This window comes from Diabrotica virgifera, chromosome 4 (genome assembly GCF_917563875.1).
Source record: "Diabrotica virgifera virgifera chromosome 4, PGI_DIABVI_V3a".
In the NCBI taxonomy this organism is placed as follows: Eukaryota; Metazoa; Arthropoda; class Insecta; order Coleoptera; family Chrysomelidae; genus Diabrotica; species Diabrotica virgifera.
Window position 1 is genome coordinate 39,933,923 of NC_065446.1, and position 25,470 is coordinate 39,959,392.

A 25,470-nucleotide genomic window follows, 5' to 3' on the forward strand; every position below is an offset into this window, starting at 1 on the left:
AAATTCTTTTGTAAGTATGAATCATACCATTGTTTGTTTTGCCAAACAAAAATAGAAATTTAATTTGATATCATTTAAAAATTTAATTTATTAAGCTTAAAATCTCTTACCTAAGTATCGTCGTGCCCTAATCAATTTCTCAAAGTCTCTCTCTAGAACTTTCAAATATGACGCCAACTTATTTTGTTTTGCCTTATTAAGAGCAATGGTGTAAAGAATCTCGGCACCTCGAAGGGAACTTTCTAATTCTCTATCTAATAATTTCATAAAGGGCCTGGTTGTAAAATATCCAGACCAATAAGCGGGTCGGCCTTCAGTGAAGATGTCTGAATATACGAAAAAATCTCCTTTTAATGTGGGAAACTGGCTATATCGCTTAACAATTTCCTGAAAAAAAAACACGATTTAAGTTAAATAATATTGTATACACCCTGAATGTATTTAAATATATACAATAGTACAGTCAATGAGGGTGTTTGGCTCCGAATTCCATCCTACTGCATTAATTTATTTCGTATTTTTATAGTAAGAAGGGAATTGGGACCGTGCAAGTTCGGCAAAGCGACACCTATTTCTACGCTCTGCAACTTTATTCGCACTTTTAATTATATTGGCCAATTATATTAGTCCCGGTTACTGGATAATTGTCAAGGCCATAGTCCAAAAAAATAATAAGAAGAAAAAATAAGATTCAGGTTATGTTATTAAAACGTAAACAAATGTATGTAGTAAATAAAATTAGTTATTAAAATGCAGTACTGCAAGCAAAATACAATTAATTAAATTTACCTTTATATAATAATTGTATATCATATCAATATTGTGGAGCAACATATAATTTTTCTTCTTCAATGACAGTAGATATGAAATGTACGTCAATTTGACAATTTCAATTGACAATATGAATTATTTAAGAAAGTTACAATAGGTATATCTCCGCTATTCGCGCACGATTGTTTCTCAATTCCCTTCCAAGTACATACTTGCACACCGCGAATAGCTCAAGAAACAAAGTCTACCCTATGCCGCTTTTATATCGGGGGATTCCCAACTCTTCTCGGGGGGTGAAACATTTTTTGGTCAAAATAACCACTGAAGTGGCTAGAGTTCCCAATTCTAAGCAAAAACTGTTCTATAATTTTTTTTTAAACTCAATAGTTTTCGAGATATTCGTGGTTAAAAATTTACCATTTTCATTGAAAAAGGACAACTTTTTTGACGGTTTTTTGCAAATGCTTTAAAAAGTATGCATCTAAACGAAAAAAACTATATAACATTTTTTTCTAGCTTTTGAAAAAATAAAGAGATTCGATTCTTCGTAAATCTTCTATGTTATAATACTAAAAGAGATATGGTGGGTGAAAAAGATGTTTTTTGGTACATGCTCAAATCGGTGTAACTTGAAATAACAGAGAAATGACGATTTTAGGGGTATAATGCTGTGAATACCTTTTGTAGTATGTACTTGAAAAGACATTTAAAATGAGCATTGTTAAATGTCGATTACATTCAAACTAAGCGAGGTATGGTGCAAACAAATTGATGACTAATGTATTTTAAGAAAAAATGTGAAGTATCTTTAACCCCTCATCCACCAGAATTTAAATGCATCGTTTTCCTTCTACAATACCTTTTACTATAGTGTTATTTCTATGTTGAAAGAGTTGGACTGGTTTAAAATGCATGGTTTTTGAAAAAATAAGATGAAATTATAGAGCGCATATTTAAATTTTCTTAAAAATCTGTCCTATTCTCCATGTAACTCGAAAATAATAAGAGATACGAAAAACATGATACAGTACAAAAATTAAGTGTTTTTTTATCAAAAATTTTGTTTTATTGTTTGATAGTTAATATTACTTCCGCTTAATTTCCTATCCTTCTACGTTTGACATTCTTTGAATCCACAATATTCGTAGAATTCTTCTGTAATACCAAAATTCAAATATGAAATATTGTTCGTAGGATTCTTCTGTAATACCAAAATTCAAAATTCAAATATGAAATATTGTTATTGCCTTATTGTTATGTTATAAGTAGGTTTCGAATGATGTAATTCAATTTAAACGAAATTATTGTAGGTTGATTCGATTACGATTCGCAGACAACATAGTTCTTATAACAGACAACTTAGAAGAGATTAGAACTATGCTTACTGAGTTAGATGCTGCCTGTAAAAAAGTTGGTTTAAACATAAATTTTGGAAAGACACAATACATGACAAACCTGGTACCAAGCGAAAATCCAAAAGTCGACGTCAACGAAATAGCATTGGTCCATAAATATAAATACTGAGGGCATTAAATCCAAATTGCCAGGGACAATCAAACTGCCGAATTACAGGGAATGATCACCTTAGAATTGGTCGCATATGGAGCTCTATCAGACATCTTCAAGTCGGCAACTTGCCGAATTATTTGAAAAAAAAAAAGAAGACGTTCGAAAAATGTGTGCTTCCAGTCATGACTTACGGCGCCGAAACATTATCGTTAACCCAGGCCACAGCAACGAAACTTAGAGTGCCCCAAAGAAGAATGGAACGGTCACTACTTGGACTGACTCTCAGAGATAGGGTCAGAAACAAATAAATCTGAAGAAGGACAGGCGTCACAGATGTCATAGAGCGAGTAGAATGGCTGAAGTGGGATTGGGCGGGCCATGTAGCCAGAATGAAGGACGGGAGGTGGACCCAAAAAATTACAGTGTGGAGACCAAGAGAAGACAGAAGAAGTAGAGGTAGACCACCTACACGATGGAGAGACGACGTCAAAAGGATTGCTGGGAATTGGTTACAGGAAGACCAAGATTTAGGGGAGAAATTAGGGGAGGCCTATGTTCAACTTTTGGATGCAGAAGGCTAGATGATGATGATTGTAGGTTGAACTAAAATGACCTGTGATAATCCATTTATTTATTGATCTAATTCTTTGTCTTAGATAAATATTGTTACTCCTACCAATTTATTGGTTGCATCAGACGCATTTTATGTCTTTAGCATTTACTAGTTTATTTCGTTATTTCTATTATTATTTCTTGCTCTACAGATATTTGATATTATGTGATCATCTACAATTTTATGGTTTGTTTTCATTACTACTTTGTTTTTATTTACAAGTTCTGTAAACTACTTTTGTCAATTTCTTATTATTTCCTTGGTTTATTTAGTAACATCTCTTCATCATTTTTCACATACATATACCTATGCAATATCACTTATATCTCATAGAAAACTCTATTTTTTTGGAATGTTCTTTTATCGCTTTGAGTTGCTTCTCAATGTATGTTCTTTTTTTGTTTCTACATGTTTATAACTGTTTATAATTTGAAGAAGTGAGTTGACGAAAGTCAACTGTCACAGATTTACCAGAATATCAAATTATTAGAGATATTCGGCGTATAATACATGATCCCCACAGAAGAAAAAATTGTCGTGATATTATTAGAATTACCAAAAAAAATTGAAAAAGATTTTTACATTAAAACATTAGAAACGTCGGCGTTGGCATGTAGAATTCTTCGAAAGATACATTTCCGTTGAAGGAGAGCATAGAATAACAGAAAATTGTTGATTGAGAAGACAGAAATACATAAAATTTGCAAAACAGGCTCATTCTTACATTCTTTACCTCGTACTCAGTGGAAATACTTCATCGAAAACTTTCTCTGTGAGAGTCCACGAAAGATAGGAAAGATATAACATCGTAGTAACCTGATTTTTATGGGTATTAATAAATCATGACATTTGAATAACTTAGCCATTTTTTAAAATGCAGATCTTACTTTCTCTATCCTACATTTGATTTCTAGATAATGATCCCAATTTTCATTGACGTTCGTACCATGGTAGGTGTATGTTTTTACTCTTTATATTTGTTAACCGGTCACACTGGTTCGATCAAATTGCTGTTCCTTCTTAGAGATCATCCATACATTTTCATTTCTTAGTATTTAGTGAAAGTCCATACCTCTGACTTGCTTCTGTGATCTATTCATTAACTCCTGGAGGACTTCAGAACTGTCAGCGAATACCACCGTGTCGTCTGCGTATCTTAAGTTATTGATACATTCTCCGTTAATTCGAATTTCGGCTTCAACATAATCTCAAATGAGATTAGGTCTATTTATTAGCATGTAATTATTTCTTACTGTAGCATATTTTAGTATTTTATTTGGAAATACGCTTTAAAATTCCCTATATAAAAATTAATTCTATTAATTGGATCAATACCCAAAACTAAATAATTCTGTTGTACAATAAAAAATGTTTGAAAAGCACTTTTATTAATATGTTTAATGTATCTAGTAAATAATGCACGCCACTGTCAGTTGCCAGACCAATCACCTACCGTAAGATGGGGCTACTTTAATCCCCGGGGGCTACTTTAATTATAACTTCCCGCCTAAAATATATTTCATTTCAATCGAAACTGATCGAATATTTCGCTGTAATTTTTATACGTGGCAACAGTGGAATGTTATTGTTAACCGTATGAGTCGTATTTCACGTGTTCTCTGGCAAATATACAACATGTAAGTATTATTGTAAGAAACAATAATTTGTGCATATTTACTGGTGTGTACTTCTATGGTAAGCTATAGGCATGCTATTTAGGAACAAAATCATTTCGTTATGTTAATATAGGTACTTTCATGATGTAGGTTTAACCTCAAATTTTAACGTACTGTATTTTACCATGTTTTTATTTTTAATATTGTGTCGCGGGGTAACTTTGATCGGAGAGGTGGGGCTTCTTTAATCAGTGATCAAAGTAACCCCAGCGTATAAAATAGTCTAGTAGTGTACATTTTCTTTTTCAGAAATATGGTGCGTACGTACACAAAACGTCTTGGCAGTAGGCCTTACAAAAATTACGATGAAGAAACGGTAGAACGAGCACTTAATGACATCGTTACTGGAAGTCTTACCTTAAGAGGAGCTTCAGCAACGTATAAAATTCCGTTTGGAACACTTCGTAACAAATTCAAAGGGGCACATATTAAAAATCCAGGAGCTCAGCCGGTTTTCAGTCATGTTGAAGAAAAAGCTATTTTAGCAGCAGTGGCTAAGTGTGCAGATTGGGATTTTCCGCAAACTTTACTCGATATAAGAATGATGGCCAAATGTTATTTGGAACGTCAAGGAAGGGTGGTCAATAGGTTTGTCAATAACATGCCGGGAAAAGATTGGGCCCTTAGTCTATTAATACGACACAAAAATTAATTTGGCCAACGTTTATCCACAAACATTAAACAAGTACGAAGTAAAATTTCCAGAGAAACGATTGAGGCTTATTTTGCAAACTTATCAGATACTTTAAAAGATGTACCACCTGAAAACATATTTAATTATGATGAGTCCAATGTATCTGACGACCCAGGAAAAAAATGGGGAGTATACAAACGAGGGGTAAAATACCCCGAAAAAATATGTAATCATTCCAAGACGGCAACTAGTATAATGATTTGTGGTTCTGCTAGTGGAATACTGTTACCTCCTTACATTATCTATAAAAGTACCAATCTTTACGACACGTGGAAAGAAAATGGTCCTGTTGGAGCACCTTGTTGCGATTGACCATGTTGTTCGAGAGGCAGTAGATACAATAGAACACTTAGCGGTTGGATAGATACAGTCACTTTTCGCGACTGGTTTATGACCTCCTTTCTACCGCATGCCAAAAGATTACAAGGCAGAAAAGTACTCTTAGGAGATAACCTTTCTTCACACCTAGATAAGGATGTAATAAAAACATGCAATGAGAACAACATCAGTTTCGTTTGCTTAGTGCCAAATTCGACTCATCTGTGCCAACCCCTAGATGCCCGATTTTTTAGACCCATGAAGAGCGCATGGCGTGCTACACTAACAACTTGGAAACTACAAAATTTACGTCTAACTACTGTGCCTAAAGATCGTTTTCTTATCCTTTTAAGACAGTGTTTAGATCAGATGGATAATTCAAAGTTTCAACCATCCAAACACAGGTCAAGTGAGCCACGTCCAGGCGATAAAGAAGAATCTGCCGTACGGCGAAATTATCAGCAAATATAACAACACTTTTTCTAATAATTTGTTTTTTAATTTTAGGGGTTACAATACAAATATCAGGTAAATTGTATGTGTGATCAAAGTAACCCCACTTGAAGTGTAACTTTGATCAGGCATTTATCTTTTTTTTTTCTATTAAAATATTTTATTTTTTGAGAATATTTTTATATAGTGTAATAGCTAAGTAAAAACCGATTTAAATATATTTTTTTCAAAAACCAAATCATAACTTTATGATTGCTAGGTGCGATGAAAGATTCATTTTGATCAAAGTAACCCCATCTTACGGTACTTTAAATGTGGTTCTTATACAATTGATAGATGCGCCAAAATTATGTCGTCCAAAGTAGCGATACCTATACCTACCAAATTATATTTATATAAAATTAATGACGCACTGAAAAAAGGCTTTGGAATAAACTGTATATTATAGTATGTAAAAATATCTACCTCAAAATACATAGCTGGTGTTCCGAAACTGATATCAGTTTTATAAGTATTTTTATTGGCATTGATATAATCGATCAGTTTCATGTAATTCGTGTATTGCTGATCCCATTCTTCTTTGACATTGTATCTAAAGTCGTCTCCCAAAGGCATCAAAACCGTGTTATGAGGAAACAATGATCCTGTTCGGGCGTATTGCTCTAATAACAATTCCGCTTTTTCCTTAACGTTTTTATCTGTAATTGCTTGAGCTTTTAAGGAGTACTCTGTATATTCGCCCTGCACCTGAAAATAAATAAAACGAATTAGAACATAAGGAAAACTGAAAACTGTTAACTTAAAAAAAATGACAAATTTAATAAACTATTTTGTTTACAAAAAACTATTTTATCGAGTTTACTAATATTTATAGTTTGTTAATTAGTTGATTTAAATGAAACTCATATGACGCACATCCCGTTCTAAACCGTAACAACTCAAAATATTACAATATTACGGGAAATCTAAAACAAAACATTTGCTTTTACTATTTCCTAATACATAATATATTTTTTATTTTAGTTAGTATACAGAGTGGGCAAAAGAAAACAGTCCACCTCGATATTTGGCAGTATTTATTAGATTTTAAGGAAATTACGAAACAGGTCGATTTTTGATCTAAGGGGGATAGTGATGTTGATTATAGGTACTTTCGAGTATTCGTTACAAATCGTTACTTTTGTATAAAGTAATCATTTACAGTATTCGTTACTTTGAATACTATGATTACTTTTGTTACTTTTGTATTTGTGTACCGGTAATCATATCGAGAATTGTATCTCTAGGTACTGTAGGTAGGTATTTTGTATAGGTATTCCGATATAACAACGACATTCACCAATCTGTTTAAGGGATAAAAATGATTTGATTACTATGATTACTTTTGTATTTGAGTACCGGTAATCATATCGAGAATCGTATTTCCCAGTGGGTAGGTATTTTGTATACTTATGTATAGATATAGATCTAGATAAAAATATAGGGTTCTCGCATTCGATCTTTTTTAATGACATACATTACATATTTTACGTATACCATTATACCTCCCTCTATCTTCTCCTCACCCTCACACCCTTAAAACGCTTCATACCGATAACGATATTCGATAACACTCGTAAAATACCAGTCCCGTCCGTTACTCGCTGGGATACGATTGGTAGAAAGTAATCAAGTGTACTGGTTGTAGATACAATAGTCATTACTTGCTCTGATACGATTGGTACGAAGAAACGAAGTAATCAGAGTAATCAAAGTAGATACAATAGTCGTTACTCGCTCTGATACGATTGGTATGAAGTAACGAAGTAATCAGAGATACAATAGTCGTTAAGTCGTTACTCGCTCTGATACGATTGGTAAGTAACGAAGTAATCAGGTAATCAAAGTAACGATTTGCCTCTCTGTATAGTAATCGTTACTTTCGGTATTCGTAAGTAACGAGTACTTTGTAACGAATAGATACTTTTTCAACATCTCTAAAGGGGGACACATTTTTACGGTACATACATTTGTCATTTGTCAACCTCCTCCCTTCCACTTCCCCCACTTCGTGCTTTTAAATAGGGAATAGGGGTCGGGTGCTAGCTCATTTAAAAGGATATTCAATTGTCTATTCAGTAATATAAACATTAACATAATTATTTATACAGGGTGTCCAAGAAAAAAATATTTTAATTAAATTAGTTGACACAAAAAGAAGAATGTATGTAATTTATTTAATTCAAAATACATTATATTGCTGTCACAAAACAGAAAAAAATGTTTTTAACCCATTAACGCCCAGTGATACCAAATGGTATCACAATAGTGCCTTTCAAAAATGGCGTCTAGCGGTTACATCTAGGAAGGGATAAACGTTATTACCGGCGGGAGTGCGGCAGGTGGATCATCTAGTTAGTTGTAGTCAAGCCATTGCGACGAACAGTTTATACGTCTAACGCTTGTGGTCACGTGTTTTATTGGTTCGCATTCGTAAACTGTGGTAAAAATGGACATATGCTTCGAGTAAGTAAGAATATACATTTTTAGGGATCATATTTTCTATATTCACTTTAGTATTCGCTTAGTAAAAGTGTAAATATGTATTAATTGTATAAATCAGATATCTGAATAGATTTGGGGATATACAGGTCTATCAGATTGATGTTTGATACCATATGGTATCACTGGGCGTTTCCACTGCAATGTTTTTTCATTCCTTTCAGGAAAGGCTTTTCGCTATCTCAAGCTCTGGATATGGTTTGGGGAGACAGTAATTTATCAGAACAGGTAGATGAGATTTCTATTGAGCCTCCCGAGCCTAGTGTGGATACGGACTAAGATTCTGCAGACGAAGATGAGGGAGGCATGACACACAATCTTACAGGACGTCAACTACGCGCACCAGCAGAAGTAAAACTCATAAATAATACTCGGATCGTAAGTGAGCCGGATCCTGTAGACGCCGATACTTTCCCAGATACATCAAGTCATGGTCAACCAAGCAAAGCTCAGCCTCCAACAGATTATCAGGATGAATGGATCAACAATCATCTTGGCTGCAAAAAAATGACTATTCATGGATTGAAGGGGATCTGGAACCTGCATCTTGTAAATTCCCTGATCCAGAGTACAATCAGTTTCAAGGAATGTCGTGTGTAGACATGTTTGAATTGTTCGTTGATGCAGACATCATAGAATACATAACAAAGGAAACTCAGAAATATGCTCTCTTCTGTAATCAACCTGAGCCCAATATTACTGCATCCGAGATAAAATGTTTTCTAGGAATATTGATACTACGTGGTTATAATATGTTGCCATCTAAAAGAATGTACTGGGACGTGAAAGATGATGCGAAAAATGTACTCGTTTCTAATGCTATGCGACGAAACCGTTTTTTACAAATACAACGATTTATTCACGTTGCCGACAACACACAAATCGATGCATCAGATAAAGTATGGAAACTACGCCCGCTTATGGATAAAATGCAAAACAAGTTTTCAAAGCATTTTGTACCATCACAGCATCTCGATTTTGACGAATCAATGATCAGATATTAGGTCGTCATGGATGCAAGCAATTCATCCGTGGTAAGCCAATAAGATTCGGATACAAAATGTGGTGTCTGAATTCTTCTGATGGATATTTGATTGACTTTGATCTGTATCAAGGAAAAAATCCACGAGGAAATGAGAAATACGAAATCCTTTTTGGGAAATGTGCCTCGCCTCTGGTGTCTATGCTAGGAGAAATGAGTAATCAGCTTCCATATATAGTACGTGTCGATAACTTATTTACAGGAATGAACCTATTCAGTTACCTTAGATATACTGGTGTTGGTGCAATAGGAACCATACGTGAAAATCGAGTTCCAAAATCTTGTCCGTTGAGTGACAAAAAAAAATTTTCTAAGATGAAACGAGGTACCTTTGAACATGTCTTGGAAAGAAACACAGGCATACTTCTCGTGCGTTGGCTAGACAACTCAGTTGTTACGATAGCTTCTACAAGTGCGGGGGTATATCCAGTTGCACCAGTAAAAAGATACTCTCAGGTCGAAAAGAAACATATTATGGTAGATCGTCCAAATTGTGTGTCTGAATACAATCGTAATATGGGGGGAACTAATCTCATGGATGAGAATATTTCAAACTATAGAATAAATATACGAAGCAAGAAATGGTATTGGTCTATTTTTACTTGGATTATAGATACAGCAGTAAATAATGCCTGGTTTTTGTATAGAAAAATAAATCCTAAAACTTCGAACTTAGAGTTTAGGAGAGAAATAGTCCAAGTATATTTGTCAAAATATGGAGTAGCCCCAAAGAGTCCAGGTCCAGCCAGATCTTCCTATCCTAGATTGATGTTGCCTGAATTACGTTTTGATGGTTTGCATCACTATGTTGCTCCTAATTGTATGTCAAATTTAACAATAAAATACATCATTTAATAATTGATTTCACTTATTTCTATGCGTATTCTCACCCTATCTATTTATTATGAATTTGCATCTTATTAATAAATTAATGTAGTCCAACCGCCCAGTGATACCATATGGTAGCACTCATTATCTCCCACCTTATCAGATATATCTGGTAAAACTAACCTGATGTGATCTGATTATACATAAAATAATACTAAAACAGCTAAACTTCTGGAAAAAAACGGAAAAAAAAAATTCTGGGCGGTAATGGGTTAATAAATAAACATTGTTTTTGGCTTAATTTCAATGTTCAAGCTGCCACCCATCTGCCTCTTGGAAGGTTGAATATTGAATTCAAGCGAAAAACAATATTTATTTGTCAAATAAACATTTTTCTCTGTTTTCTGGCAGTAGTAGAATGTATTTTGAGTCAAATAAATTGCATACATTCTTCTTTTTGTGTCAATTAATTTAATTCAAAATAATTTTTCTTGGACACCCTGTATAAATAATTATGTCAATGTTAATATTACTGAATAGAGAATTGAATAACCTTTTAAATGAGCTAGCACACGGCCCCTATTCCCTATTTAAAAATAAGGGGTGGGGGAAGTGGACGGGAGGGGGTTGACAAATGACAAATGTATGTACCGTAAAAATGTGTCCCCCTTAGATCAAAAATCGACCTGTTTCTTCATTTCCTTAAAATCTAATAAGTACTGGCAAATATCGAGGTGGACTGTTTTCTTTGGCCCACTCTGTATATTTAATTCTTGTATCATTATTTTACCTGTTTCAACTGGGCTAGAGTAATAACATAAAATAACATGAATAACATGCCATGAACATAACATGAATAACACGAAAAACGATATTTTGATTCGAAATAATACAGTTTTCCTCCAAAAATTTGATTTACGACGCTTTTTTGCCGAACGAAACGTTAAAACACATTGGTGTTACATGGTCGGTTTTTAAATTATAATCTTTTTTAATACGTTTTTTTACCGGAACCTAGTGCACCTTCTTGTGATGATACTAGGTATGTTTCTTCAAATCATACTGTTTTTATCGGACCATGAGCTTTAATTTTTAATTGTGACATATTACAATTTTTGAGGAAAAGGATTTTGAGGTTGCGCTATTACATTCTTTGAGGAAAAGATGATGCATAATGCATTTTGTTGGTGAGATAAACACAAAAATAATTTTTTTTGAGTTAATACCCTTTTGAACGGGATATGTGCGATGTAGATGTGCGATGGAATGCTTTGGTTATTATCAGAGCTCCAGCACAGTAAATAATTCATGAAGACTAGATGCGCTGATATGTCTCAATGATCAGTAGAATAGTAAAATTGATGAGAATATAAAAAAGCCACACAAAACCCAAAACTAAAGAGCTACACTACTCTATTCCAACATTGTGGACTATACAAAATGACTTTTGAAATGTGAGTTAAATTCAAAGTATTGAGTGAGTCTTTGAAGTGCACTACAGAGAAGAACTGTTAAGGTCCCCATAGACGTACCGATATACTTGAATATTATAAATGCCCAAATTTATTGCACTTCTAATAGAACATTAAAATTTGTGTTCTGTAATATTTGCGCAAGTATGTTAAATGTTAAATGCTAAATAAAAATTCTAATATTAGAAAGAACAATGGAGCGATAACTAACAAAAGAAGAACTAAAGCAAATAAACAAAAAGAGAAAAAGAAAAAAATGGGAGAATATTAGAAGAGCCGGGATAGGTAAAAGCTAATCATTTTAGGCACCGTAAGAGTTTATAATCTCATTAGTAGTGTAGCATTACAAATTTCCGCTACAATGTTTTGTTAATTGCATTCATTAATTTTATATCCTATCCCAAGAAAAATATCTATTTTTCTAATTTATTGTGCGAGTTTATTATATCATTAAAATTTCCTAAGCCGCTCCTGTTGGAAATATTTCAAAATATTTCGCAACATTGAAAAACGTTAGGAAATTTCCTGTTTATTTGTGTAAACATTCGTTATTCTAGAATGAATCCTTGAAAAGTTCTGGTATATTTCCCTTTCTTTTGAGCGCGAAGCATTTTTGTTATTATTTGCCTGAATTTTGAAAGATCGTTGATTTGTCTCGGACGATTGGCCAACATCTTCGGCCGAAAAATGCTTCGGTTTGACGCGCGAAAGAGGTGATGAAGAATAGTTAGTTCTAAAAGCATGTTTGAAATGTAAACATCGTTTCCCGTAGAGCTCACAGACTCGCAGAGAACCGCACTTACCGGCTTAAAATTGGCTTTTTTCGTTATGGTAAACGAAGTGAAGGACTTGCAATTTGTCCTGTGAATATTATGGAATACTGGTAGAAAATTTCACTCCATTACGTTGGATATATTTATGTGAAAATCGAGTATACAGTATTGTGACGTAGTTAGGCCGGTAAAGAAGTGCGCGATTCTGTCCATTGTGTAGCTGTTATGGTCATGTTATGGTCATGTTCCTGTATTCAATTCCTGATTCACCGATGAGATTTCTGATTTGGTCTCAACTATAGTCCTGTTTCCTGTTTCGTTATGAATTGAATGCCTCCGCCTTCGTCTTAGATGGATGGAAAATTTTGGTTAAGTGCGAAGTGTGACAATTTAAAAAGGTATGAAATAATATTTGTTTTTGATAAAATTCCAAGTGGATATTAATTTGGTAAAGGTTTTAAATATTTCAATACTTTGTTTTCTTTCAATATGGAAAGTTTTATGTAAATTAGATAGAATGGCAGTGACATTTGACAGCCATAAGTCAAATCTTGTTTTGAATACACTGTCCGATAAAATAGAAATTTAAGATATTATACAGGGTGTTTCATTGGGAAACGGAAATACTTTAATGGCGAATACAGGTCACCGAGCCGGTTCTAGATATACTACATTTTTTGCCCTTCCGACTTTTATAACCTAGTTACAGGGTGTTTTATCGATTTTGCCCATTTCTTTCCTAGGCCATAAGTTTAAAACCACCCTGTATATTTTTTTGATATTTGGTACATATATGTCTTATTCAAAACCCAAACGAACGACATACTAACCATACGAAAAATGCAGGTCCGGATTAACAAACAATTATAAAGTAATTGTGACCTTAAAACAACACCCTGTATATTCAAATTTTGAAAATCTGTTTGCATATTTGAAAAGAGCACAAAAAATTAAGTTTAATGGTTCGATTCAATTTTTCGGCCAGACAATTTTATGACTTTAATTTTGAAATTATATTGAATTGTTTAAGAACTCTGACATTAAAAAGCAGAACTTTTAGTTATAAATTATTAAAGTTAATGAATAAATAATTATTTTAAAAATAATCAATATTTATTTACCACATTGGAACAACCCAATTACTAATGACAAGAAAAATCCAGGTCCGGATTAACAAAAAAATATAAAGTAATTGTGACCTTGAAACAACACCCTGTATATTGAAATTTTGAAAATTTGTTTGCGTATTTTAAAAGAGCATCAAAAACTGCGTTAAAAGATGCATGTAAAATTTTTGCGCAGATAATTTAATTACGGCAATTTTGAAATCATATTGATTAATTCTGTGAAGGTCACAAGAAGCTGCCAGAAAAATGAAGAACAATCCCAATGTAATTAGAAAATCGATTCGAAATATTTTAAAATGAGCAACTAAATGCATCGAACAAAATGGCGGACATTTTGAGCAACTATTATAGTTCAAAAATTTTTAATTTATGTTAAATTGTTGAATTGTTTAAACGAATTTTTTTTATTAGATATAGCTGTTTTTTAATTCTTTACTAAATCATTAAAATATCGCAATTCTCGCAATTCTAATTTTTAATGATGTGCATACATCTACAAATCCAGACAACCCATGAAGCCAGCGTAGTAAATAAGTATTAAGTATGTATTTTTAAAATAAGTATTGATTCATTAACATTAAATTATTAAAAGTTAATAATACATACCTGGTTTTTAATCTCAGAGTTCTTTAAAATTTCAATATAATTTTAAAATTGATGTAATTAAATTAACCTTTAATCACAGTTTTTTATGCTCTTTTAAAATGCGCAGACAAATTTTCAAAATTTCAATATACATGGTGTTGGTTCAAGGTCACCATTACTTTATATTTTTTTGTTAATCCGGAGCTGGATTTTTCGTGTCATTAGTATTTTATTTAGCGTATGGCTTAAGTATATCACAGAATATATTTAGATTTATGCATTATACAATGCATCACAAACAGATGTCCAATTTTTTTATATATTCGATTGACCCTTCGGTTGCCATTACAAAGTCTATAGGGTCGCCTGTGTATGCTCTGCGTGGGCAGTCCTGAACAATGTGACTGATCGTCTGTCTTGCAGCGCCGCAGTCACAAGAAGGCGAGGGGAGTTTACCCCATCTGTGGAGGGAGTCGGCGCATCTTCCACAGTTTGTTCGAATTCGATTAAGGGCTGCCCAAATCTTACGGGGACGTTCAAATTCGCCAGGTTTCCCGATGATGTCCGGTAGACTATGGTAATGCGGATCTGTCCTACTTTCCCAATCTTCTCTCCATCGGGTATTTAAGTCAAAGTTGGATTGCTGCAGCGCTTGAGCAGATTGTAGAGGGGGTAACCTGGATCGGAGACGGTTTCCAAGAATATCGGGGATGTCGTTGTGGACTAGAAGCTGGCGACTGTCCATTATTTTGTTATATTCTTTAACCAATGCATGTTCGCGGCGTAGGTTGGGTGGTGCTATATTACTAAGGGTAGGTAGCCACATTGTAGGGGTGGGCTTAATTGTGCCTGTTATCATACGCATAGTACGGTTTAGTTGGGTGTCGACCAGGTGGGTATGCCTGCTATTTAGCCACACTGGAGCACAGTATTCTGCCACCGGATATACCAGGCCAAGAGCAGAGGATCTTAATGTTGATGCTGTGGACCCCCATGTAGTGCCGCAGAGTTTCTGTATTATATTGTTGCGTGTTTTCAATTTTGCTGCTGTTTTCGTCAGGTGTTCTCTGAATGTGAGCGTTCTGTCTAGAGTAACCCCAAGGTATTTCGGGTATTTATTGTGTTTTAACAGCTTGTTATTAAAATACACTCGCAATTCTCTGTTTGCCAAATTGTTGTTTAGATGAAAAGCTGATACTTCAGTTTTTGTAGTACTTGGCTGTAGTCTCCATTTCTTAAGGTATTCGCTGAGGATGGATAAGTCATTCGTGAGAGTGATTTCTGTAGTTTCTAAAGATTGGTGGCTTGTTGCAAGGGTTCAGTCGTCAGCATATCCAAACTTCCGAGATTCGGTTTCAGGCATGTCAGCAATATAGAGGCTGAAAAGTAAAGGGGCAAGGACAGAACCCTGTGGAAGACCATTGTTAAGTTTCATCTGTCTACTCGTCTCCTTTCCCATTATAACCTGGAAGGCTCTGTTGGTCAGCATGTTGTCAATGAGGTTAATTATCTTTCTGCAGGGGATAATGCGGGCCAGTTTATATATTAATCCCTGTCTCCAAACAGTATCATATGCTGCTGTTAGATCTATAAGTACTGTTGCTGTCTTTTGTTTCTTTTGAAAACTAGCTTCTATAAAAGTTGTTAATGACAGCACTTGGTCCGTACAGCTTCGATGAGGGCGGAAGCCAGCTTGTTCAATGGGGACATTTTCTAGTATCCTGTGACTAATTCTGTTGAGGAGAAGCTTTTCTAATAGTTTATATACCATGCTGAGTAGAGCTATGGGGCGGTAGTTTTCTGGCTTATCGTTTGATTTGCCCGGTTTCGGAATTGCAATTATCTTTGTTCGCTTAAGTGAGAAAGGAATGTTACCTGACTGAAGTATATCATTAAAGAACATTGCAAGCCACTGTTTCGTGTATGCACCACTGTGTATCAAGAACTCTGGATGGATACCATCAAAGCCAGGTGCTTTACCTGATTTTATTTCTTTCAGCGCATGTGTGATTTCAGAAATAAGTATTCTTGCTGAATATTCGGAGTTCGTTCTGTTCATTTGTTTTAATGCCCTTAAGTCTCTTTTCACGTTGGTAGTATGTGTTCGATCTCGTGGAGCTCTGGATAGAGATACTATATGGGACGCAACCTTGTTAGGAGACATTTTAGACTCTCTGGATTCCAGCTGGTTAGCTCCTCCAATTTTCCGCAACAAGGACCATGCCTGCCGGCTTGAGTTTTTGAAGTCAAGGTTTTCGACAGTCTTTATCCACAAACCTCTCATAATGTTTGCTGGTTGGAGGGACCCAGCTCAAGGTCCGGTCTAGTTGTTCAGAGAACTTCTTCCAGTTTGCTTTTCTAAGATTCCACCTGGGTCGAGGATATGATCTAATTATTGGAATTGATATTCCGATGGTGATAAGCACCGGACGATGTTGAGTATGTGGGAAGTCTGCAAGGACACTTCTCGCAGTTGTTAGTGGTCTGTCATTGGTATCTTTTGAGACAAAACATAGGTCTGGGTTATATTCTTTTCTCCATGCAGCTGATTTAAATGTTCCTCTGTCTTTGGCATCAAAAACTAGGTATGTGTTTTGCTCTTCGGACCATTCTACTAGTGCCTCCCCATTTTCATCATTCGTGGTGTACTTCCACATTTCGTGGTGGCTGTTGAAGTCGCCGATGTATATAGTAGGATGTGGATGAGTCTTTAGCACTTCTGGGTTCCATGTAGTGGCTGGAGGTTTGTATATGTTAACTACGGTAATATCTCCAATCTTGGTGACTACTTCATGTATATTATTTTCATTGGAAGCAGAAAGTAGGAAACCATTTTCTATATTGCAGCGAATGTAGGTTGCGACGCCGTAATGTTTATCATAGGTGGCTCCCAGTAAATCGTAGCCAGGTATCTTTCCCCTTAAATCAAGCTGGACTTTGTCTTCAGTATGGGTCTCTTGTATGGCAACCAGGTCAATGTCGTTATCGTGTAGGATTTTTTGCAACACTTGGCATTTTGCCTGGCTTATGCCCTCGATGTTAAGGTGACAGACTCGGATACACGGTCCGAGATCTCTAGTCAGTTGGTTCTGAGAAGAACCTTTATTTGTTCCCATCGTATGTTTACGTATAGATAAGATTTCTGTTTGTGATCTGTGATGTTGGCAGGATATTGTTTTTGTTTTTCGTTCGTCTGCCGCCAAATTTTTGCTAGTTCATTTAGCGTTACCCAGGGTGCACCACATGGAGGCGAACTAGCATTACACCCCAGTGTCATTAGTAATTGGGTCGTTCCAATGTGGTAAATAAGTATTGATTATTTTTAAAATGAGTATTTATTCATTAACTTTAACTAAAAGTTAATAATATCTGCTTTTTAATGTCAGAGTTCTTAAAAAATTCAATATAATTTCAAAATTAAAGTCATAAAATTGTCTGGCCGAAAAATTGAAGCGAACCATTAAACTTACTTTTTTGTGCGCTTTTCAAATATGCAAACAGATTTTCAAAATTTGAATATACAGGGTGTTGTTTTAAGGTCACAATTACTTTATAATTTTTTGTTAATCCGGACCTGGATTTTTCTTATGGTTAGTATGCCGGTCGTTTGGGTTTTGAATGAAACATATGTGTACCAAATCTCAAAAAAATATACAGGGTGGTTCGAAAGTTATGGGTCCAGAAAGAAATGGGCAAAATCGATAAAACACCCTGTAACTCGGTTATAAAAGTCGACAGGGCAAAAAATGTAGTATATCTAGAACCGACTCGGTGCCCTCTATTCACCGTTAAAGTATTTCCGTTTCCCAATGAATAAAAATCATGTGAAAGAATCAACTTTGTGTATTTTTGGAAGTAAGAAAATATTGTAAATTCTTTATTGTTTATGGTAAAGTCATGTAAAAGTTATCGTTGTTTTTTATCATTCATTTCCTGTCGAAGTTTTAAAAATGTACCTATTTTATTTTTTGTAACCTTTTTTTTGGAAAATTATTAATCAGATGTTTAATACAAGTGAAATAAGTTTTAGAGTAACACAAAAAAGGAATATGGCATAGAAGCCAAAAAAAGATGGTAAAAAGTAGCCTAGTTTGACCCAACAGAGGAATCTCAGATGAATGTCCCCCATTTGGTATTCGTAAGTACTGTAATGAACCAGAGTAAGTACCCAATATATGTATCGGAGGATTTTTCAAACGGCGTCCAAATTTCTTTAAATAGTAGGAAAGTCTTCCAGTCTGAGTAAGTATCCTTTGTTTATATGGTAGTTAGTCTTCTTTTAAACCCTCTCACCCCCCTAACGATTCCACGACCTGCCACCGCACAACCCATGAGCTGCCGTTCGCAAAGAAGCTTTATGTGTCTGTTCCTTCTACTAGCCCCATTTCAACCCCCAGTATTTTTATAGTTAGTTCTAACCCTGTTCCCATCTGAGCAGACATGTTAAAACGCTTCAGTAGAACCTAAAAGAAAACCTATGAACACTATGCCGTCACTTTTTAGTGACACATGCGTCGACAGTGGCGCATCAAACTTTCCATTTATGGACGGAATAAATAAATTAAAGGGGTGCCCCCCGTTAAGATGGGCAAAATGCCCTCACTATCATAATTCATTTTTTTTACATTCTATGTAATTCAAAAATAAGACTCATCACAATTTTAACCCACCACCACCTCCCTTCCCCCTCCGCCGTCCACCATGAAAAACGTCATTTTTCGTTTTTATTTTTTAGGTATGATCCAATCAATAAAATTTCACAAAATTCACAAAACTAGTTGAGGCTTTTACAAAACATGTTTATTTTTTATATACCCATAGGTTGAGTGTACTAACTGAATGACTGAATAACCTAAAAAAAAATTTGGAAAAAAACGTTAAACTTATTTTGGAGATGGCTACAGGTCTATTTTTTTATTTTGTGTATTTTGTCAAACACTATATTTCTGATTTTTTTCAAATTTTTCCGTAAGGTTAGCCACCTCCAAAAATCCGAAAAACTGTTTTAGGGCGTTTTTGGGGGTATGGACGTGTTTTTCCCATTTCTGAATATTCTAAAGGACTCAGTTACCTCAATTCCTATATAATCTATAAAAATCTGATCTATTTGGAAGTCTATAAAAAAGAAAAATCCCCAAAAAGCGCTTAAAAAACAGTTTTTTGGAATTTTGAAAATGGCGAACCTTAATGAAGAATCTTAAAAAAATTAGAAATATAGCGTCTGACAAAGTACACAAAATAAAAAATATTAGACCTGCGGCCATCTCAAAAAAAAAGTTTTCCGTTTTCATCAAAAAAAATTTTGTTTTTGATGTTATGTACACTTAAAGTACGGGTCTATAAATATAGACATATTTTGTAAATGTCTCACTTGTGTAAATGCGTGTAAATTTTTTGAAATTTAAAATTGATTGCATCCCACCTAAAAAAAAAATAAAATAAAATAAAAAAAAAAACGAAAAACGACGTTTTTTATGTTTGACTTATTTACTTAATTAAAAAACGAAAGGAATTATTTGAACTATATGTATTTACCTTTCTAAAATCAAAATTCAGGCAAATATAAGGATGCGGTCCGCAGCTATGTTTAATAGAATAAATATCGAAAGGTTGGTTATGCGTCAGAATGGATCCATAAGGATCGGCAGGGGTCCAGTTAGGTATCCATCGGAAGTCGCCATACTGTTTCATTGCTAGCCATTGTTTCCAAGCGTAGTGGATTCGTTGAATAACAGTACCCTTTAGACCAGAAGCTGCCAGAAGGTATGGAACAGTGCTGCCATGACCAAAGGGATCTACTGACCAACCTGATTGAGGTTTTATGCCCAAATTGTTAAGTACCCATTGATGACCTGAAACAAAAAGAGAGTTCATTTAAAAATGTCTATCCGCAAACAGTTAAAAAGTTCAAATGAATATTTCAAAAGAGTTTTGGTTTTTAAATAATTTCATTATATCTACAGACGCTAATATCTACCGACTTTGGTTGTGGAACAAATTCAATAGCAACACTTAAGTTACCTTTCTTGTACCGTGCGCCCGAACTTGTGTGGGTAGTTGCGTGTATAAAAATAACTGTCACAAATGGTCTACTGAAGGCACCAGGTGGCACCTTTTTCTCCATTAGTCCCTATACCTACGCTGGGAGCTCTGTAAGTTACGGATTTATTTCTCTCATACTGCTAGGACCAAAATAGACTAAATCAGTAAAAATTAAAAACAGAGAGACTAAAAACTAACAATACTACTTTCAAAAACCCGTGTTGAGCTGCCCCCCCCCCCCCCACTTGCAAAAATTAAAAAACAAATAGCCCTGATTTATGAGCTATTTATGAGCTCTCATATTCCGCAAACTAAAATTTTTGAGCTCGTTCCACTGAGCAGGAATTTGATACTTTAGTGGGGGGGCTGAGTCAGCCCCCCCCACTACTTAAAAATAAGAATATTGAATCGGTTTTTGCGGCAGAATTACGAGCTATTTATGAGCTCTTGAAATTATATAGTTTCGATTTTTGAGCTCATTCCCTTCACCCCCAAACAACCCTTTAATTGATTTAACTTAAGAGAAAAATGCTGAGAAAACTTAAAACATATGGTATTGCGGATATAATTCCTATAGCTTATATACTCTAAGAATAAACTATTAAATCACGTGCATTTCGATTATTGAGCTACAACCCCTTCGCAAGAAAACCACCCTATCTTCCCGGCTTAAGAGAAAGTTGTACTTAAAATGCATTAAACTAATTATTTGGCGACTACATATCATTGAATAATTTATAAGCATCCAAATTACGCGCATTTATATCAGTAAATTGCAATTTATTTTGTATAGTGCAGTCACTGAAGGTAAAAATCAACGATTACCTTCAATTTCGGTAAACCTTCATCGATTTTCACGAAAATTGATCAGTGGTTAGAGGATACGTCAAGAAACAAAGGTGACATGGTGCCACCTTGCGCCTTTACCCTGAGGGTGGATACCGCCCCTTCTCGGGGGTGAAAATTATTTTATTAAAAATAACTGCACAAATCAATAAAAGAACAAATTAAAAGCAAAATTTATTATATAAAGTTAATAAAATAAGTCAATACTTTTTAAGTTATTAAAGATCAAAGATTTTAATTATTAGTGAAAAAAATGCATGTTATGAAGCGGTTTTTCGTAAATCACTGAAAAACTGTAAGTTTTTACAAAAAAGTTAATAGTAGTTTAATTCGTATAGCTTATATTCTAAGAATAAACTCTTAAATCACGCGCCTTTCGATTATAGAGCTACAACCCCTTCGCAAGAAAACCATCCCTTATTCCCGACTTAAGAGAGTTGTACTTAAAATAATTTAAATAAATTATTTGGCGACTAGATATCGTTTAATAATTTATGAGCTCGCAAAATATACGCATCTCAATTATTGAATTGCCATTTTCTTTCTATAGTGCAGTCACTGAAGGTAAAAATCAACTATGACCTTCGATTTCGGTAAATCTCCATTCATTTTCACGAAAATTGGTGAGCGGATTTTGATGCTATCAACTTTTTCTGGAGCTCATTTTTGATAGGTATTTCTAAGTACTTTGACAAGTATTTAGTACCTAAGTGTTATAAAATGCATCTCTTTCCCGTTATTTAAGCTTGAATCCTTAGATTTTAATAGTCGCAGAAACAATATACATTTAATTACCAATAACTTACTTTAAATTAACATTAAAGGGTTTTTCAAGTAAGCAATTTATTATATTTTTTATTAGCTTGAATTTTAGTGATGAACACTTTTTTGTAAAAACTTACAGTTCTTGAGTTATTTATGAAAAATCGCTTTAAAGGCCTGGCTGAAAGACTTCGATCGATGGCCTTTTGGTACATTGTATCAATAAAGTATGTCTCTCTCTCTCTCGCTTTAAAGCATGCATTTTCTTTCACAAAAATTAAAATATTTGATCTTTAATAATTCAAAAAGTATTGATTTATTTTAATCACATTATATAACAAATTTTGCTTACAATTTGTCCCTCTCTCGATTTGTGGGGTTATTTTTAATAAAGTAATTTTCACCCCCGAGAAGGGGTGACACATACCCCAGGTTAAAACCCCAAGTTGTTATTGTTAATTCGTGAAAATGAATGGAGATTTACCGAAATCGAAGGTCATAGTTGATTTTTACCTTCAGTGACTACACTATAGAAAGAAAATGGCAATTCAATAATTGAGATGCTTATATTTTGAAAGCTCATAAATTATTAAACGATATGTAGTCGCCAAATAATTAATTTAAATTATTTTAAGTACAACTCTCTTAAGCCGGGAATATGGGATGGTTTTCTTACGAAGGGGTTGTAGCTCTATAATCGAAAGGCGCGTGATTTAAGAGTTTATTCTTAGAATATAAGCTATACGAATCATAGGCGTAACCAGGGGGGTTTTGGGGGTTGTAACCCCCCCATTGGGATGTGATTTGAGCTCTATACGCTTAACACCATAGCCCTCAAAGACCTTCCAGTAGTTGTAACCCCCCCTTCAGGTAGTTGTAACCCCCCCTTAGGATCATCCTGGTTACGCCTATGATACGAATTAAACTACTATTAACTTTTTTGTAAAAACTTACAGTTTTTCAGTGATTTACGAAAAACCGCTTCATAACATGCATTTTTTTCACGAATAATTAAAATCTTTGATCTTTAATAACTTAAAAAGTATTGACTTATTTTATTAACTTTATATAATAAATTTTGCTTTTAATTTGTTCTTTTATTGATTTGTGCAGTTATTTTTAATAAAATAATTTTCACCCCCGAGAAGGGGCGGTATCCACCCTCAGGGTAAAGGCGCAAGGTGGTACCATGTCACCTTTGTTTCTTGACGTATCCTCTAACCACTGATCAATTTTCGTGAAAATCGATGAAGGTTCACCGAAATTGAAGGTAATCGTTGATTTTTACCTTCAGTGACTGCACTATACAAAATAAATTGCAATTTACTGATCTAAATGCGCGTAATTTGGAAGCTTATAAATTATTCAACGATATGTAGTCGCCAAATAATTAGTTTAATGCATTTTAAGTACAACTTTCTCTTAAGCCGGGAAGATAGGGTGGTTTTCTTGCGAAGGGGTTGTAGCTCAATAATCGAAATGCACGTGATTTAATAGTTTATTCTTAGAGTATATAAGCTATAGGAATTATATCCGCAATACGATATATTTTAAGTTTTTTCAGCATTTTTCTCTTAAGTTAAATCAATTAAAGGGTTGTTTGGGGGTGAAGGGGATGAGCTCAAAAATCGAAACTATATAATTTCAAGAGCTCATAAATAGCTCGTAATTCTGCCGCAAAAACCGATTCAATATTCCTATTTTTAAGTAGTGGGGGGGGGGCTGACTCAGCCCCCCCCCCCCCCACTAAAGTATCAAATTCCTGCTCAGTGGAACTAGCTCAAAAATTTTAGTTTGCGGAATATGAGAGCTCATAAATAGCTCATAAATCAGGGCTATTTGTTTTTTGATTTTTGCAAGTGGGGGGCAGCTCAACACGGGTCTTTCAAAAATCTAGTCTAGCATACCAAGAAAGAGTCAAACCTTGATTACACGTAACGAGTATTGTAGCGAGATAGTGTTCTCGGCTGAGTGCCTGTTTGGTATAAACATACTAACGAGTACTTGTCCGAGAACTCGACCCAGTCATATGGCGAGACAGTCACTCGGATCTTGTTCTATTTACTAGGCCGAGTCTTCGACCTCCCACCCTTCAATGGTATATATTATACCCGCCAATCCACTCGGTATGTGAAAACACTGCAAACAACACTCACTCGCCGTGTAACTGTGCACATTACCACTTCATCAGAGGAGACGACTTGTGTTAATCAATGTGATTTGTGATTCTCAAAAATAGCTAACAAATGGAACTCAGATAGGACAATAAAGTTTAGTTCAGTTGTACCTATAAGTCACACCCGTGCTTATGAAATTTCAAATCTTTGGAGTATAAAAATAAACAAAAACGTGATGCAGCATATGTATCGATTGTAGAAGAAATAAATATTGTTGGTTTTAAAACTCAAGAAGTCAAATAAGATAAAAAATTTAAATTCGACATATAGACAAGAAATAAAAAATCAATGAATCGAAGAAATCGGGAGCAGCGAGATTTGGTCTTCTTAAAATCCATTGTCTATAGTCTATAGTCCAAAGACGCTTATCTCCTTCTCATAATTTATCCGTCAATTCTTGTATTCGCTGTGAGCCGATGAGTAGAGGGGATTTCACAGTTTTCGCCAGCGCTGTTAGTGGCAGTTTTGTGCATTGAATTTAAACAATTTTATCAGAAAAGTACAAGTTTCAAACCGTGAGAGAGCGCTACCGACGAAACTCACAGCCAAAAAAAAAAACAGAGGTAACCTCTAAATTTCACGTAAACTTCTTCTTTTTCTCAATGACCTCTTGCGTAAGCAGTCATCCAGTCGCACGAATTTATATACCTATTAAATATTAAAGTTATAATGAACAAAATGAAAAAACATAATTAATTTTACTATTAATTCTGTGTATTCGTTCAGTAATCAGGTTACAATAATATTTCAGTTCATAATTTGTGTTTTTTTAGATAAATATCTATTTTTCTCGATTTGTATATTTCATATACACCAATTTTATCAGAAAAGTACAAGTTTCAAACCGCGAGAGAGTGCTACCGTCGAAACTTTTTGTCGAAAAGCCGTTTGATATATTTTTAATGTTAGCTTTATGATCCATAAGTACACTACTCCTTGTTTTTGTTAATCAAAACTGAACTGACTCGCCTCCAAATTAAAAAATTGCCAAATACGTATAAACCCGTTACCAGACACCTCGTAACGCGACAATTCGTAACCGGACAGTTGGTAACGGACAATTCGTAACAGCGACAGTTCGTAACGGCGACAGTTCGTAACTATAGAAATTCGTAACGTACAATTCGTAACGTCCAAATTGAATTATTCTGTTTATTTTTGTTAACGTGGAAACTAACTGTTATTACAGTTATAATTGATATTATGTTTATCAATCGAATCAGTACGGGGATAAACATGTT

At 34.5% G+C, this 25,470-nt stretch overlaps 1 protein-coding gene across 2 annotated transcripts in view; it reads right to left on the minus strand.

Annotated features, from left to right (window-relative positions):
- LOC114335808 (alpha-mannosidase 2) overlaps positions 1-25,470 on the minus strand; it is a 334,793-nt gene that overhangs the window by 45,849 nt on the left and 263,474 nt on the right. For both annotated transcript variants that reach the window (XM_050648165.1, XM_050648166.1), the window contains exons 6-8: positions 19,938-20,254; positions 6,500-6,781; positions 111-387 (exon numbers count right to left, since the gene is read on the minus strand). In XM_050648165.1, the coding sequence (XP_050504122.1) occupies positions 111-387; positions 6,500-6,781; positions 19,938-20,254 (876 nt within the window). The remainder of the gene's footprint in view (positions 1-110; positions 388-6,499; positions 6,782-19,937; positions 20,255-25,470) is intronic.